General features: G+C 33.1%; 1 protein-coding gene across 1 annotated transcript; it reads right to left on the reverse strand.

The window, feature by feature from the left end:
- Positions 1–8368: 8368 nt before the first annotated feature.
- Positions 8369–10328, reverse strand: LOC125072699 (gloverin-like). Its single transcript, XM_047683370.1, has 5 exons — positions 10283–10328; positions 10063–10159; positions 9762–9882; positions 9095–9280; positions 8369–8562 (listed from the first exon to the last, which is right to left on the reverse strand). The coding sequence occupies exons 2-5, from the start codon at positions 10152–10154 to the stop codon at positions 8431–8433; spliced, it is 531 nt and encodes a 176-aa protein (XP_047539326.1). The 5' UTR covers positions 10155–10159; positions 10283–10328; the 3' UTR covers positions 8369–8430.
- Positions 10329–19813: the final 9485 nt, after the last annotated feature.

Raw genomic sequence — 19813 nt, forward strand, 5'->3', positions numbered from 1 at the left:
CAAAACGTAGTAGACAATGAATAAAAAATAAACAACGAGAGCTTAAGCTCCATGTGATTTTGTAAATAAAAATAGTGTGATTTTAGTTTATAAATCTTAATTTAAAACAATGCCTATGTCGCAGCCAAATGATTAAATTAGCCATTCAATAAAATGGCTATCCACTTTACTAAAGTCACCGTTCAACAGGCGGCCTGAATGACATCAATCAAATCTTGTGTTCATAGAATAAGGACGCTTCTGAAAATAAGGTTGTATATCAACTATTTCGAAACTCGGTAGCCTTCAGCACTATGGGATGTGCAGCACTTTCTTTTCATCTTGGGATTTTTAAAAAACACTCTAGGAGTGTGTCTATGGGTTGTCACACCAGTGTGATTTAATCAATCAATTTAAAAAAAAAATGAGTCTAGCAAATGAAACCTATTTTATGTACGGAAGATGAATTGGTTGTCGTTAAGACCGCTGGTTGAAAAGCGTTGTATCAAGCCAAGCGTTTCTTTGAATGGAAAATTTAATAATTTGATTGTTACATATATTAAGTGTATTATTTAAGTAACAGCGATTGAATTATTTAAAAAAAAATTGTCAAAATTAATTGCGTTAACTAAAAAAACACTTTGCAATGTCAAATAAATCTTTTATGATGTATGTCTCTGGAAAATTATTCCAATTAATAATCATGTAAGAATATTGGAAATTTGATCCAATATATAAACAGTGAAGAAACAATGTTCTATGTTTAAAATTTAAATGTATAATCTGTGCCTGGAATCCAGATTATACAAATATTTCTTTGTATTGGATTTGATTAGAATTGATAAATTGTATTGATACTTTGTGATTATTACTACTAATGTAAACTTTTATATGCTATGTCTGTGTGTCATATGTTTGATATTATTTGTGTTAGTTTTGCTAAATGTAATTCGCATATCAGATTTATATAACGATCTTCTGTTTAAAGTTTTTTTTTTTTGTAAGAGTTTATTTTTCTATGTAAACGGTTCAAATTTTGAATTTAAAAGAGAAACTGCCCATTTTTTTATTTAACTTTTGTAATATATTTCCTTTTACTAAAATTTAAATTTATAAACTATAATATATGGTTAATTTTGTTTTGATTTAAGACGGAATTGTCTTTGAGAGTTTTAAACATCGAAAAAAATCTAAAATGCCGTTTCGATTTTGATAATGTTGGTTTTATAAATAGATATACTATTTTAAGTTTAGAATTTTAAGAGTAAATTATGTGTAGAAAGATTTAATTATAGTTTTTTAAGGCAAAGTTTTACATTGTGACAAAAATATTGTATGTTATTGTAAATAGTTTGTTTTAAGGATGTGGAAATAAAGGATTGAGTATAAGTATGCTTATTTTTTTAATTAGAATTAAACTTAATATTACTCTGCGTTTAAATTAATACAAATTTATTCAACTGTGACTGTATTCATGGTATGGTTTTGTAATCAACTCGTTTCGTCTGTCTAGTACCTTATAAGGAACATCACGGGTTCCAGATAGTGTTTCCCAGTTCCTGCTTATATAGCTTATATACCCAATAGCTATTGGGTTATTCCCTAAATAAATTTTCAGTAATAGTTCAAGCAGATTTTGAGTTACATAGGACGGAAAGTGTTTATTAATTTTTGTTTAATTTTTCAATCAATTAATTCTTAATATACAGTATTGACTTACAGTGATGACAGTGCTAAACTCCCGTGCTTTAGAGAACAAGTAGTTTGCACGACAAATCTCTGTAGTTTGTACGATCAGACTACATAAGTCACGTGACCGAAGTACACTGTGATGATGATTTAAACGTGAAAGATAAACCTCACATTGACGTATGTCAAGGTTTGCTAATAGTTATATTTTATGATGCATTACTAATAGTTATCAATTAATATATATTTATTAATTAAACAAAAAATCCAACTTGAAAGGCAAAATCAATTCCATTAGACCTGTTGTCATGTATGGATCGGAATGCTGGGCCGTGATTAAGGAAAGACAAGAAATTGCATGTAGCAGAGATGAGGATGTTGTGTTGGATGGACTAACGAGAATGAGAATTAGAAGCGAGTATATAGGAGGAGGCTTGAAAGTAAATAGATTAGGATACGAACATGAAAAAAGTACTTCCCCTTAACTACTTATATCAACTTAACCTCTTGGAATCAAATTCAATTAGGATTAATAAACTAGAGTCAATAATAATGAGAGCCGAGATGGCCCAGTGTTTAGAACGCCTGCATCTTAACCGATGATTGCGGGTTCAAACCCAGACAAGCATCACTGGATTTTCATGGGCTTAATTTGTGTTTATAATTCATCTCGTGCTCGGCGGTGAAGGAAAACATCGCGAGGAAACCTGCATGTGTCTAATTTCAACGAAATTCTGCCACATGTGTATTCCACCAAACCGCATTGGAGCAGCGTGGTGGAATATGCTCAAACCCTCTCCTCAAAAGGAGAGTAGGCCTTAGCCCAGCTATGTGAAATTTACAGGCTGTTTATGTAATATATGTATTTACTAATAAATTAAACTAATAAACTTTATTAGGTATTAGGACTTTGCGCCAGCTCGTCGGGGTAGATATCGCATAATCACACAGTCTGCCGTCAGCTGTACTTAGTACTGTTTTGTTTCAGTTTGAAGAGTGAGCAATTCAGTTCAACTACAGGCACAAGGGACATAACATTTTAGAGCTTGATTGGGCATTGACAATAGAACAAATGAATCTTTCTAACAGTATCCATGTCTATGGCAGTGGCCAAAAGATAAATTTGATTATTGAATGCAATATAGATATATTTTTTTTAATACCGGAATCTACGGCATCAAAGATACTCTTATGGAGCAATGGGATGGACATGACCGGAGACAGATCAGGCGTAGGGTCAACTCAACAGCTTTATATCTCCGTACTGCGAATGAAAATCTCTTGACGAGTAATAAAACAAACTTTATGGCACCTTTCGGCTTGGCTCAGTTACCACAGAATCTGCGGACGTTTAAGCTAACTACAAAGTCAACAAGACAGTTTAAAGATGCGATACAATTTTCCCATAAAAACGCTAAGTTTCCTCAAATTAAATGAGTTTTAATAACGTCTCAATTTACGTAATTAAATCAAAGAATCAGCTAAATATTATGCGTTATATTATTAACGTAAGTAAATCTTAAACGTAAACGGTTAATTAAGTGCGTGATACATAGTAAGTCAAACGCCTTGAATAACTACGGTCTGCCTCCACCTAAAACCCATTAGCATGAAGCCGGATTAAGTTGCTGATGTATAGATGTCGTTATTGCCTGATAGCGGACGGTGTAGCGTAAAGCGGAAGCGGTTTAAAGCGTTATCAAAACAGAGTTATGGTAACATTAGATATTTAAATAACTAATATTGAGTCACATGTAATAGTAAGGATGTTTATTGGCTCTTATACAATACGAATAAGATAAGGTTAGATCGAAGACCATCTCATAATTTATATATTTTCTCATCGGACTCCGAGTCTTTTGAATTGTTTTAATAACAGAAAAAATAATAGACATTTTCTCATATAGATTATATCTCTTTTATATTCAAAAACTACCGTTGTCGAATGCTTAATAAAGAGAGAGAGAGAGAGAATGTGTATGCCAGACAGACTGGCGCCGTAACGTGTTACGTAACGAAGCGGTTTACCCTCCCATAAGAAGTTATCACTTAAAAAAACAATTACAATCATAAAAATAGTATAATTATGACATGTAACTATATTCAACAAAATGAATACCACATAATAGGAGCAGTTACCATAGATATCTGCGAGATATGGTATCATAGCGTATTAGTATGAGTCCAAGTATCACCGCACTTTTCCCGCTTAATACTTTTACAGACACAAAGGTGTAAGAATGACACACATTAAAACAAATCTTGAGCATTAAATCGCCCGCCAAAAGTATTATTTTTTAAATATATACACTAATTTAATTGTTTCTTAACCAGTATTAAAGAAGATAATTGTGTTAATATTTATAGAGCTTGTCCAATTTTTACAAATAACATCAGAACGATTTCACATTTTTTAATATTTTCGATTATGACTCAATCCGTAATTAATATTAGTAAACGAACTAAAGCCTGTAGCGATAAAATATTCACTGTATTATCATCTAATCAACTATTTAAACATATAATGCTAGATCGGATTTCTTCTATTGTGTGTGTGGTATTACGATATTATCAGCGAGGTACTAAGCTATTTAATCTCTTGAACAACAACTAATCTTACTTGACTACTGAATGGTTATTTATGTCAAAGTTGATACTCTACATAAGTATCAACTTTGACATGACATAATCGGATATTTGAATTATTAGTGCCGCTCCATACACGTGCACACTGAATATGAAGCTACAATAAAGTCAGGTGTACGGACTGCAGTTCAGTTCAATTGTGTTTTTGATTGAAAATGCTACTACTTTTAAAGACAAACAAGTAAATTTAATAATTCGAGTACCTACTTAGATCCGGCGACAAGCTTTTACATTATCATATAAATTGTGTCAAATGAGATATGACGTTATAACTTAACAGTAAAAGTTTTAGTGTAAAGATTTAAAAGGGTTGTTTTTTAAAGGGTTTTTTTTTATTTATGTCTATTCATTGTTCTTTTTTTAAATACAAGCTATAAATGTAATAAGTGATAAATTGTAATTAGAAAAATGTACTAAACGCTTTTTAGGCCACTATGGTTTATAGTTCGTCTATCATAGTGCGATTAGTCAAACGATTTTAAACTGTTTGCGTTAGACGATAAAGTTGTAATTAGTTAATACTAAAATCCGATCGCTCGGAATTGGACGAACATTGCCCGTAGCAATTAAGATTGCATGTCTCCAAATTTAGTTTGAGCCTGGCTTCAATTTATCGGTCCGTTTGCTTGTGATAGTTCAATCTAAGTTTCTGGAATCAGTAACGAAAGTATTTGTTTAATCAGACAGGAAGAGCAATAATTAGAAATGTAATAAACAATATATCCAATGACCCATAGAAGTTCTACTTAATTTTTAAATTATTTAATCAATCATCAATTACACTACTATATTTATTAAATTCCGAAGGTTTTGACATCAGAAATATATATTTATAGTATTTTTAAATAGACATCGGCGCCGTAAAACATATTAACCATACCTTACATTGTCTTGGGATCTAAGAAATTACGAAATCTTTTGTTTTATCGTGCGTTAAATTATTCTATTTAATAATAATTTATCTCGTGGCTGAGCAGTGAAGTAAAACATCAACTGTGAAACTAAACAAAACCTGAAGAAAAATCCTCTTGTATCTATCCACCTATCCTTTTGCAGCATAGAAGTAATTCCAAACAACCTCAAAACGAGAGGATGCCTCAGCTCAGCTGCGGGATATTTACTGGCAGTTTCTTCTTTTTAACATAAGATCAGACCACAGTACTAGTTATTTAAATAATGGCTTTAGTAATAAACGTAGAAATTCTACCACAAAACAGCAATATTAAGTACTATTGTGTTCCAATTTGAAGGGCGAATGAGCCAGAGTAATAACAGATATGAGGGACATAACACCTTAATACCCAACGTTGGCCGCGTATTGGCGATGTAAGGAATAGTTGATATTTCTAATTTGTGTCCACTTACCATCAGTGGCCCAATTGACACTTTAAGTCATAAACCAATATAATATAAGTCATAAAAAAAGGTATTTAATTTTACGCTGATTTCTCTTTCTGACATTATTGATTTGACATTTGCAAGAAGAAGACGACATTGTTTTGTAATGTCGTAGTCGATTAACGTAAGACATGCTAACTGTCAGCTTTTTAGCGTTACATCAAATCGTGCAAGGCTGTGGCTTTAACGTCATTTAATCGCATCCTTCTAGCTCACACTGTTGCTAGGGACTCCATAATTTTGAACAATTATAGGTGTTCATAGAGAACCTTGTAATAATAATAAACTTTATTGCTCATCAAGAAAGAACAATTACAGCAATTTGTATATTTTTATTTATGAACTAGCTGAACCTACTGAAACCTACTGAAATTTATAAAACACAAACAGCCAACCACTGTTTAACCCCCTTAGGGTGTCGTGGAGTTCTTATGTCTACACCCTATATGGAACCTACCTGCCAAATTTTAAGTTTGTAGATGTTATAGTTTCTGATATTTCGCGATTAATCAGTGAGTTGTATTTCGCTTATTTATATACATATATATATATTACATTAACAAGATGTAATGCACACGTGTTTAATGTAAGTCAAAAAATATTTAAAATATCTTAAATATAAAGATTAACATTAGGACCTAAGATAAGTCAATTGATAAAATCGTTTTAATCACAACCTTTGATTAATTCAAAACGGTACATGTAGCCAGTTCTTGTGGTTTTGCTTCTGTTAAATTGAGCACAATGAATCTGATGAGATACAAACTCCTAGTCCAAAATTACAAGATAAAGTTTTGTATGATTAACTTTTTTGATTAAAAATACAGTCAAATATTTGTTGGATTTTATGAAAAATATATATTTTAATAATAATTAAATTATTTGTTTTCATAATTATAGCAAGCGTAGCAGGCTTTTTATTAAACAAGGACTCGCCCTTCGTTCCTTAAAATTGGCAACCGTGGCGGTTCGTATTTGGCTAAGATATCGAGAAAAATACTAAATTAAAATTGAATGGATAATTTCCTTTATTTATTTTTTGAATACAAAAATGATTTTTTTTTTATATCTACATGTTGGTTTGGAGCTTTAGGCAAGTCGGTTGTCTTTTCCTGTAATATATTTATCTAAGGATATTATTATTCTAGATCTATCATAATGTTTTATGCAAGCGCATACATATACCCATACCATCAGATACTGTACCGCCTAACAGCACTAAGTATTGTTGTGTTCTGGTTTGAAGGATGAGTGAGCCAGTTTATCTACAGGCACATCTCTAAATTCGTTGGTGCATTTGATATGGAATGGTAAATATTCCTGAACGCAATGTCTATGGTCGGTGGTAACCACTTACAGTCCAGTAGCCAAATAGCCCGTCCACCTACTAATATCATAAAACAAAACAAAAATGATAATATTATATCCATTATTAATAATAACATTTACCAAAACATATTTTTAATGTTATACGTATCTATAGATATAGTCACCCCACATTGAACGCTCGAATGGAGACCTCACGTTAATTGGCGGCTCCGATACTGTAACAAGGCAAATGGATATCATCGGCGGCATGTAATGTAATAAGGTCTTTACTTTAACAACTCACTTGCGTTAATAATTTAGTTTAAACTCGTATTACTTTATAACTAGACTAGCTATACGTCCTGGCTTCGCACGCTTTTATAAAATGCTGATATCGTAATACTTGTTATAGCCGTATCGGTTAATTTGGCGCTCGCCAATAATTTTCTCTTTGACAATCAACATCAGATTTAAGTCCATTTATAAAAAAAAAAAATTAATTAATTATACGTCAATCACTCCGTCTTTTGGTGAACATCGTATGAATGACGCTGTAAGAAATATTAACTATTCCTTACATCGCCAAACCTTGGGAACTAAGATATTATGTCCCTTGTTTAGGTTTTTGAGTTTATCGCGTTCAGACAGACAGATATGTGTATTGGAATGACTTTTATAATATGGAGTGATGAGTTCCTTGTCATTTCGTTCACTTTGACTTTCACTTCACTTTGGCTATGGACATGAAGTTTATTAGTTTATGATTACATTAATATTGTCAAATTTAATTGGTCTTGTTATTAGCTTATAAAGACACTGAACCAAAAGTTCTAGGTTCAAGCCTAGGACGGCCCAAAATGGAGTTTCTGGGATATATCGTCTTGAATTTCAGTATCAGGAAGGAGTTTGGAAGTTGGTAGGGCTTACTGCAGCTAAGTACGTTAAGCCGTTAGTCCTGCCTCTTGGCTGTTTACCGTTGTGTTAGGCTGCTGTATTATTGGATTATAAGAATGAAGGAATAGAGAAAAAGAGTGCTTTAGAGCTTGTGTGCACACATGTAAACATAGTTGACTGTCTCCCTTGAGAATGATAGCTTTGATCCGAATCAGTAGGACGTCATGAGTATGGTCATGTACTGCTATCGTATTTAGACAACACAAAATATCATTCTTAATTTGAATGTTTGTTTTTTGAAAATGTACCCTTGTAATGTGTGTAACCTTAGTAAATTTATACAAAAAAAAATGGGATTTTATGGAGACTGTATTCACGCACTAAGACCAAGGTATGTTATGAAAATAATAATGGAGAATAATTACAATAATTGATCATAATAAAACTATTATTAACTTATAACATATTTTATTGAAAATCAACAGTAATACTAGAATAAATAATAATCGCCACCATTCACCAGCGGTAGTTGAAGTTGGCGAGACCGCCGTACTCGCGTTGCATGCCCGCCGCGCGGCCATATGTCCCTTGCAATGATAAGTCACCGTTCTTACCGACCGGCCACCTGCCACCAGCTGCGGCTTGGTACTGAGGAACACGAAGTTTATTTTATTATATAATCATAAACCTCGAAATTTTGGAACATAAGTAGTATCTTAATCATTATCTATATATCGTATATATCTATATAAATTTGACAAAAAAAAAGACCCGCTGAATTTCTTTGGCCGGTGTTCGCTGGTGTTCCTTTTTCCGAGCCCGTGGTAGTGTTTAATTTGACCATCAATAAGTAAGTGTAATGCTTCTATATTGAATAAAGGAATTTGAGTTTGAGTATCTATTAAGTATGATTGACTTTTTCATGATATAGGTAGGCGGACGAGCGAATAGGCCACCTGAAGGTAAATGGTCATCACTACCCAAAGACTTTAATATTTCTTACAGAAAAATTAACCATTCCTTACATCGCCAATATGCCACCAACCTTGGGAACTAAGATGTTATGTCACTTGTGCCTGTAGTTACACTGGCTCATTTACCTACCCAGTGGTACCTACCCAGACGAGCTAGCACCAAGTAACCACCGTTGAGACAGATTAGGGATTTGCTAAAAACTTACTGAAGTTCCTCCATGAATCTGTCTGCTGATGTCGAGGGAAGCAGCCGCGTTAGGGTTTTTCCAGTTAAGTCCACCGCCGAAGTGCGACGACCCACCATCGGGCCCCAACACACGAGTACCGTACATTTGACCGTCTAATTTGCCGCGGTTGTCGTTGAAGAACTGATGCTCATAACCACCTTTACCCTAAAAACAAATACATTCACTGCTATATTGTTGTTGCTTATTATATTCGACGAGAAGAAATTTGAAACAGTTTCCATAAAATGCATTTAAATACAGACTTTTAATAATAGAAAACTTTTATCTAGAATTGATTTACGAAATTAAAAGGAGATAAATTTTATCAGAACGGTTATATTCTCTTTGAAATTTGGAATGTTATATAACAAAGTATTCTCCAGAAAAATAGTTAATTCAATTTATTAAGTAAGAAGTATTTGTTCTCAATCTCTAAGGACCGGGTTGGATTCATTTTTCTAAGTTAACTTTACGAGTCCCGACTCACAGCTCCCAAGGCGATTTAAGTAAAAACTTCGGGAGCTTTACGGTTACTTAAATGCGTCTTTTGTCATAATAAAATCGTTTATTACTTCGAAATATTATTTCAAAAATGTATTCGAAATACTGAATTTCAAAAACTACTAAATATTTAAATAGTTCTTACAAATAGTCCATTGTCGTTCTGACCAAGAGTTCCGAAGACACGTCCATCACCTATTTTCTTGTCGTAAGTTACGTCACGGCGGTATCGAGGTTCGGCGTTGCTTACGTACCATTCGGGGTAGCTATGGAAAACAACATCAAACATTATTTTATATGCCCGTACACTGAGGCAGCACAAGTGTGACGTCATAGACCGTTTAAATGTGAAAAAAGTCGGAGACGAGTCCGTGGGACATTTATGTCGTGTGTCACATTTATATACACAAGTACAGAGTAGTGTAGATATCTATTATTAAACTCACGAGACAACTATAGCTTCGGGTTCTAGTTGATACTCTTGCGCTGAAACCGCAGCGACGAGGAAAACCGCAGAAAGTGAGTAAAGGGACTGCATTTTGCCTGTAATTAATGTTTGGTAAATATTAGTATAACAATTATAATTAGTCCAGTGGATAAATTAAAAGAAAAAACTATTTTTTAATAGATATTTAAATTTGGACTTAAATTAATAATAAGTCTCACCTTAAAAGAGGTTTACAAACGTAACTTTTGATGTGTTCGGAGTAAATGATAATTTCATCCCGTTGGATTCGGTATTTATACATTGTGTTTACGAGAGGGACTTCCTAAGCGATCATTGCTTTATTGAGTCATGTTCTTCCCCGTATACGTTCATCTGAATGAAGTTTATTACGCTGATAAGAGGTTAATTCCGTCTCTTATCAGCGTAATAAAACATACTATGTCATAGCTTATTAATGTTCTGCGAAAATATTATCTATTAAATTTAAGCTTGTCGAATCAAAAGTCTTAATTTAAAGCAGGCGAAACTGCGACACGCATTTACTTATACACCAAAACGCACTCCATTTTATGGTATAAGTTTCATGTATATCGGTTTAGTAATATTATCAGGTACGTTAATACTATATTACTAAAACACGTGACATAATATATATCATATGGATTATGATTAATGTAAAAGTTAGTCAGTGTATCTGTTACCTCATTAGGCCGCTGATTGTAATGAAATTTTATATTTAATTAGGTTTAGACCCGAATAAGGATATAAGCATATTGATAAAATTTATTTATAATAAAAATACGCACACGTTATATCGGGACTCTAATAGTTTAACATAAATAATACATGTAGCTATTAACATATCATAATATTAACTTTAATGGAAATTTTATTCAAAGTTAATATATTTATATATTTTATCAGCTAGAAGTTTATTGTATTAATTTTTCTTTTTAGGACTCCACTGCTGGACTAAAGCCTCCCTCATAGAACGCCAACCATTCCGATTTTGGGTAGCCCACATCCACCTGGAACGTCAAGCTTTTTTAAATCGTCTGTCCATCTAGCCATAGGGCGTTCTACACTTCATTTGCATTTTAAGCGTTGTCTCCAGTCTAGCGCGTGTCGGCTCCATCGGCAATCAAGGCGCCTGAAGACATTACCAGCTCACATGCACTTCAGCGAGCTAATTCCACTATATATAAGCCTAATAAAAAACATAGTTCTTCCTTCAAATACGGGTGCAAATAAACTTTATCATGTAACTATAGTCGAGCAGACGTTGTCTAGTCTTCTTGGATAAAAAATGTCATGGCGATCGTTAGGACAGTATAGAGCGTACTCTTTCCTGAAAGGCCGGCAACGCACCTGCAAGCCCCCCGGTGTTGCAGATGTTCATGGGCGGTGGTAGTCACTTTCCATCAGGTGAGCCTCCTGCTCGTTTGCCACCTATGCCATAAAAAAAAAGAATATAAATTGGAAATGATTGCATGAAACCCTTCTCCATGAGAAAGTACGTTATTATTTTAAAACTATCCCAAATGTCATGTATTTTGTGTAAATTTGGTTCAATCGAATGTTCCAATTTCAACACGCGATATTTGTAATTCTACGCGCGATTCATCGATAATTCACTGTGTCATGACAAGTAATAATAATAATAGGTTATCTAATAATACAATAAAATATTATGATTATTATAAATATCCTACATTTATTTAAATACTAGTGGATCTTTATTTCACATCGCGTTTATTCAAAAGATTTTTTTGGGTGTTTCGGAACCTATGACAGGTTTTGTTTTGATTTAATTTCATTGTAAGCTGCAAGTCACTTATATGTTCATATTTGGCGCCAAAATGATAAAACCTCTTTTAAATGCAATTTATAAAATGTCAAATAGTATACGTTAGTTCAGTTGTAATTGGAGTTTGTTGCTAACAATTTACTTTAAATTTGTTTACGTTTTTAATTTTTTTTCTCATACACCCGTAGCACCACTCTCTAAACTGTTTTCAAAATCAATTATTTGTTAAATCGTAACAATTAATAATAATTAAATTAATTATTATTATTATACTAATATTTTTTAATTATTATTTAAACCAAACAAAAATCGGCTTACGCCATTAATATATAAAATTAAAGATTCTAAATTCTCTCATTATAATATTTTCTTTAACTGGTATATCACCTTTGGGTCTTACTGCATATAAATTTCAAGTCTTAGAACAATTCAGCCGAAAATTGTGTATAATTTAAATTCGAGACAGTCATAAAGTAAAGCGGATGTCAAGTTTGAAAGTTTTCATTTCATTCCCCCGTGCAATGCATCGTGAAAGGCGTCATTTGACGGCCGCTATAAGTTGGAGATAAGGTCCTCTTTTTGTAAACTAACAACTCGCCCCATTTCGCGCTTCGATGGAACTGGTCTCCTCCGAGTTAAGATCGTGGTACAAAGAATAGTTACACAAATAGAATTTACTTTTAAAATCATATTGCCTTGAGTTTATTCATCTCTTTTTTCAAGTTACATACGTCTTGGTTCTATAAGTAATAGGGCAAAATATTTTATTATAATAATCCTCCACTGATGACAGGACTGGTAAGATTTTCGCTCAGAGAATCAGATTTGATATTCAAGTGGAAACACAGTTAGAATTTTTGCCACCATTCAACGCGGTTATATAGCTATTTTTATTTTTTACTCGTATATACTTAAAGCATTAATTTAAATACTTACATAATGATTATAATTGTGTCTCTATACTTCTTCTTCAAAAGAGTCCAACTAAGTGCGCAGATTTTATAATTTGAGTAAAGTGTCACAAGTGATTTCTCAAGTGTGAACACGAGTGTACTTTCTATGGCTTCGCTCTCATAATCATTCAATTACACAGAAAATCTGATGAACGATGAACTGGAGTTCAAGCGCGAGAGCAACGGTTTTACGTGCTTTCCGAGGCTCGGGACTGCGGGCACATTTATTGCTTGTCCTGTTTCTAGTGGTATCCACTAAAGATTAGCTTTCTCCATCATAGTGGCTCACCGTGGGATAGCTTAGCATACTACTGTGGTGCCGTGATTAATACCCTATTCAAATTGAGATTAATTCGTATATTCTTCATTAGAATTTATAATATAAAAAAATACCAGAAACTCCATCTTTCTCCGGACATTGTAGGTAATTAATAAAAAAATATATGTAACTATTTGTCAGTGCATGGATTCTGCATAATACGTATTAATCGTCTAAGTTTTCTTCTTGCCCAAGACAAAGACCGTGACTTATAAATTTTAACAAATTATTTCATCCAGAGCTCAGTGTGTCACAATATTCCGTAGTATTTTCATGAAGTTCAGTTTCTCGCTCTATAACAAACTCGTCGTCTTCAGCGGAGTATTTCATTATAAACTTTACAAATTATATCCCACTTCTGTCTCGAAGACGGCTCTGTTTATACATGATTTTCACGGAATGGAATAAATTTAAAAACCTTAATAAAACGACAATATATTTTACTTATGTATTATAACATTTATTTAACTTGCAATTTCTGTTATTGCTTGAGTAAAATCGTTCATGAATAAGAGACAATTCCACTTACTGTTAGGATTTGAAAAAATAGATATGGCAAAAGCATAAACAAGATATTCTTTAACCAAAGCTTATTTTAAATTTTTTTTTTCTGTTTATTTATTTAAGGTAAGGTAATTTGCGACAATTTTGAATATGGAACATTAAAGTTTTTTATTACCTCATGGGACGTAAATACGTTATTGTTTGATCCAGCTGATCCCGCGTGACTTGCGAACGGACTGAATCATAAAAATGTAAAAAGAAAAGTTATGTACAATATTCAGCCCTGTAATTTTTGTATCATTTTTAAATAATTTATTGCCAGCCACAATATTATATTGGTAGATATCAGAGAAAGTTAAAAAAGGTTTTACTGGTAATATTAAAGTTGGGAATATTTGAAATACGGTATTTTGTTAGATTGGATGTTGGAAGAAAGGAAAAGTGGGTGCGGAAGGGAAAAGAATTGCCGGTTGAATTGTTCAGAAGTTGGAAAGAAAATAAGGACCGAATATAATATGAAAATGAAGAAATAAATACCATAAACACTGTTGGTTTAAAATTAGGTTTATGCTGAACTAGGCGGCATTTACGTTTTTACTTATTTTAGGGGAAGGTCATCAATTGTTAGATACAAAAAGTAGCCCATATTCGTCCTATGGTTTAACCTTGCTTCATACGAAATTTCATCAAATTCTGTTCAGTGGCCTTGATATCATAATAGACTTGAACTCTATTCCAACTATAAGAGGAGGAAAGCCGAATTAAGAAAAATATCATTGGTCGAGATCTTGAATAATCTATGATATTCACTGGATTGTACTTTGTATTTTAAATGTTGGAAAAGAGTAACTACTGAGTTTCTTACCGGCTATTCTCAATAGAATCTACATTACGAACCGGTTCTAGCTTTATATTTAAAATATATCTGTAAAATGAAGATTCAAAAGTGCTTGTAAAGGTCTACTTGAATAAAGTATATTTTGATTTTGCTGGCAAAGTTTACTCAAAGCAATTAAAAGTTAGTTGTATGAATGTATGATGTTTTAAAGCTCGGGGATGTAAAAGGAAGAAGGGCGATGAAACGGATGTAAGGATAAGAAACATAAAACGTCATTTCTCTCAGTGACGTATCAGACTTTCCTGTCTGCAAGTTCCAGTTGAAATCAAAGTTATATTTTATTCCAGTTTGATCATTTAGCATTTTAGAATCGTCGAATTTTAATGTGAATTAAATATAGAGATATTTATTTTGCAGCATTTTGAGCATTTATTTTATGATAGGGCTTAGTAATAGCCTTTCTGGATAGACATCCACTCGTCACAATTTTCTACATCCAAACATCCATACTTAATATGTTTTTGTTACAGTTTGAAGGCTGAGTGAGCTAGTGTAAATCTAGGCATAGGGGACATCTTAGCTCCCAAGTTTGGTGGTGTTTCTTACAGCGCCAATGTCTATGGTCCATTTGAATACAATACAGATTCTACCGAGAAGAACCGCAAGTAATTCAGTATTTATTCTTTTTATTAATCATATACAATTAAACTTATGCTGCTGAAACTGCATGAAAATCAAAAAATACTCCAAAGTTAATTTGTTTAGTCGAGGTAGAAAATATTTATCGAATTTTAACAGATTTTTCTAACGTGAGTCGCTTTTCGTCACTGGTGGTCGGCGAATTCAGAACATTAACTCGCCCGAGGCGTCCGAACAGCAAAAACCCGAGTTGCTCTGTCAATATACGAGATATGCTTTCAAATAGCTACAACGTCGACGTTTCTAAGTAATACATTCTGTCTAAAGCGAATGAGGCACCATGTATAATGGAATTTTCACAGAATTCATAACTACGCAAATATTTTACGCTTAGAAACAGACACAAGTACATATATATAAATATATATATATTGAATTTGAACTTATATTAGCCAACACATGTTTATCAAATTGAAATTCAAAAATCATTATTCAACGTAGAAGTACACTTATTTATTTATTATTTGACGGCGTAGCGCTAGCGCCATCTGTCACGGGAATGTTGTTATGGACTAGTTTACTAGTCCACAATAATGGCCGCGTAAGTGCTACCACGTCCGAAACAAATCGCCTTTGATCCTCATAATTTTTATATTGTGGTAATTTCTTGAGTAAAGATTAAAAAAATTGTTATCCTGGTAGTGGTGGAGATCTGCCTTTATATTTATTTTTAAAAGGGACAGAAGCGATCGTTTCATTGGCAAGGCGTGCTATATCATACTTGTTCTAATATCACCATTAAAGGATTTAAGATTTAAATGGCTATTAAGGGTTTTGGTTCGCGCCAGATTCCGCTCACTGAGATTAATATGAAATGAGGGATTATTGCTAAAAGGGATTTCTTTATGATTTAATATATCATTACTTTTACATTAGCAGCCTGTAAATTTCCCACTGCTGGGCTAAGGCTCCCTCTCCCTTTGAGGAGAAGGTTTAGAGCATATTCCACCACGCTGCTCCAATGCGGGTTGGTGGAATACACATGTGGCAGAATTTCGTTGAAATTAAACACATGCAGGTTTCCTCACGATGTTTTCCTTCACCGCCGAGCGCGAGATGAATTATAAACACAAATGAAGCACATGAAAATTCAGTGGTGCCTGCCTGGGTTTGAACCCGAAATCATCGGTTAAGATGCATGCGTTCTAACCACTGGGCCATCTCGGCTCTCATTATTTTTATTACAAGTCTATTTTATGTTACAGTTATAATTATGTCTGTGCGTTTTTTTTATTTTATATTACATACTTTAACGGAATCAATAACAGACAGATGAAAGATGAGTGTATACTTAACCGTACGTAGAATTCATTTATTTTTTATTTATACTTTACATCATAAAACATTGACGAAAAAGGATTATTACGCAATCAAAATCTATATAGATAACTAGTCGTCGCCCGCGGCTTTACTTGCGTCGTGGGCGTGGTTTGAGGTGTTATGCCTAAAAAGTAGTCTATGTCCTTCCTATGAGTTCTTTCTATGTGGTTTGGCCGTGAAAGAACAACCAACAGAGAGACAGATAGACACATTCACATAAATAATATTAGTATAAATAAAAAAAAGTTTGAAGTAAGTAATCGATTTTGTAAGGCTTTGACGAAATAAAACCACCGTCGGTTTGACTAGAAGATTCTAGATATACATACACTGCGGTTAATCAACATAAAAGGCTAATGTTCCAGAGGTCATTGGCCCTTGAATCAATCATTTCGAACAAATTTACGTAGAACATTAAAAATGCAGGAAATGATTTTATTTAACAAAACAAATTCATTCCGTCGCTAACTTTTTTTCATGCACGATTTAAATGTTTGAATATGTTTTCATGAAAAGCATTAGTTAAAATTTTTATTCATATAAATTATTTTTATTAATTTAAATAATAAAACTACATTTAATATACTGCAGTCTTAACATGTATATTATATTTAAAAACAAGAAAAAAAAACATAAACATTTCAGGCCTACAACTTTTGACTATTTTCAAGCTAAAATCTCTTGCAAAAATACGTATATGTTACTTACTACACATATATATTAAACGATGTAATTAATTAGTATTCGTGATGATAAACAAAAATGCTTAGTGAAAATATATGACATTATTAATTTTGTTTTTATTTTTTTTTAATCACGATATCTGTTAAAGGCATTCCATGTTCATACAAGTTTTTAAATTGATTACATTTTAATTTAATTCACTATTTAAATTATTACCGACATGTTTTAGTTGTAGTAACAAGATGTCTAGTGTGCGTCAGACAACTGATTAAACATATGAAATAAATACAAATAAGTTTATGATTGTCAAGCTAAATTTATCAAAACATTGATAATTTAGCGTGGAGGGGCGCGCCTTCGTTTTAAATAACCTATTTTGTTTTATTTTTAGAATGACGCGCTGTTACTCACATGACGTTTGCCTGTCAATTGCCTGCGAGCGTTTTTGAGTGTAACGAGTTTAAACGTCAACTTCTGATCTAGTTATTTAGAAGTTAGAACGCGTGCATCTTACGATGATTTCGGGTTCAAACCCAGGCAAGCATCACTGAATTTTCATATGCTTAATAATGCTTGTGTAAAACATCGTGAGGAAACCTGCATGTATATAATTTTAAGAAAATTCGGTCACATCTGTATTCCACCAACCTACATTAGAGCATCGTGGTGGAATATTTTCCAAATCATCTCCTCAAAGGGAGAGGAAGCCTTAGCCTTAGGCTGCTAATGTTATGTTATATTACATGAACTTCAACAGTTTAAATATATGTCTAGTGAAAATGCGAACTGCAGATAGCTAAAAACAAAAATCTACTAAGAGAACTACTCGTTAGATAAACAATTTTTTGTATGTATAAAGCAACACACACGACATACTTATCAATCACACCCACACACCAGAGCCGTCTCAAGCTATGCGGGGGCATTTGGGCACCCATGAATTTTGGGCCCATTTGGTAGATATTTACTATCATGTACAAATAATTTGCTTATGGTCAGGCCTTAAGTATAGTTTCAAATAAACGCTCCGGTAATTTTCGTAAATTCGTAGGAATCTTAAATTGTTTGTACAATCTTATGGCTATTTCATAGTATATCTGTTTCTATCACGAAGACGTGCGTCTTTCTAATTTTAATATCGACTATCATCAATAGCCTTTTTTGATAAATATGTTAGTTAAATCTTACATATATATGACTTTCGAAAATATACATAGCAGTCAACGTGAGTACAAACGTTTGAAGGAAATTGTTGATTCTTCGGGGCCCTCTCAGAATGGGGGCTCTGGGCACGTGCCCCATGTGCCCCATGTGCCCCTTATGGTAAAGACGGTAATGACACACACAGAAGAGTTCTTTAGAAGTTTTTCATAATTTTTTTGATTTTATAAAACATACAATGTTAGGGGAAAGTGGTGCCTTTGACTAGAGTATGTTTTATGCTCTTTAAGGAGTCTCAAACTTAAAAATGCTATGTAAATGATGATAGAAGATCCAAATATTTGTGTCTTATTCCTAATTATGTTTTTGTCCCTTTTGCTATTGATACAATTGGACCTTGGAGTAGTCGTGGATAAAACTTCATTAAAATTTATAAAACCTCGCCTTATTGCCTCCACTAGCGACAGGAGGGCTGGTTGGTTTTTGTCCAGAGGATCGGAATTGCGATTCACACATTAATTGTTGTATAGGTTTTTAAAAAACGTCAACCGAAAGCAAATTATAGTTTCAAAGTAATTCAAATAACGCAACACGACATTCGAATTTGATTTCAGACTCGCAGTACGATACGGTTTTTTCGTGATTTGTTTTCGTATTTTATCTCAGGCACGAGCTCTCTGTATGCGCTGGAAATATCAACGCAAAGTCTATAAGGGCGTGCAAACCTTTGGATTTTTCGAAAATCTGATACTTTTTCGTTACAAAACATTAAAAGTTGCATATTTCTCAAATCGAATGATTCTTTTGTTTTTTTTTTTTAAATATCTGAATAAAATGTGGTGGTCATCACAGAACGTCCTTCTGTGACGTCGATATTGAAATTTGCTATTGAAAAAATCTTTACTCATATTATAAATACGAAAACAACTATGTCGGACAGATAGACAGACAGCTGTCTGTATATCTGTTACGCTTTCACGATCAAACCACTGAACCGGAATTGATGGAATTTGGTATGAAGCGAGATGACAAGTAACTTCTAAAACAAGCGAGCGAAACCGCAAACGACAACTTTTTATATAGAATGAAAGAAAAATAAATATAAGAACAATTAAATAACAAAATATGTACGTAAGTACAATCCGTCGCGCGTATACCTTCGACAGTGGTGTGGCATGACGTCAAATGTATTAATCAAGCAAAATATAGGAAAGCTATTAGCAAATCTAAAGTTTGTTTATCTCTACATGTTTATCTCTCTTTGATTGGAATAGGTTATAAAAAATCTTACAATAACTTCATATAGATATAACAATACCAAGAAATGTTGTCGCTTTTTACAAACTAAACAAGTACTCGGAATATAATAGAACTTACCATTTTATTTTGTCAGATTTTCAAAACAATTGTGTAAGAAAAACATTTTTGCACATGGTAAGAGTTGAGCCGGTTTACTACTAAATG

This window comes from Vanessa atalanta, chromosome 22 (assembly GCF_905147765.1).
Source record: "Vanessa atalanta chromosome 22, ilVanAtal1.2, whole genome shotgun sequence".
NCBI lineage: Eukaryota > Metazoa > Arthropoda > Insecta > Lepidoptera > Nymphalidae > Vanessa > Vanessa atalanta.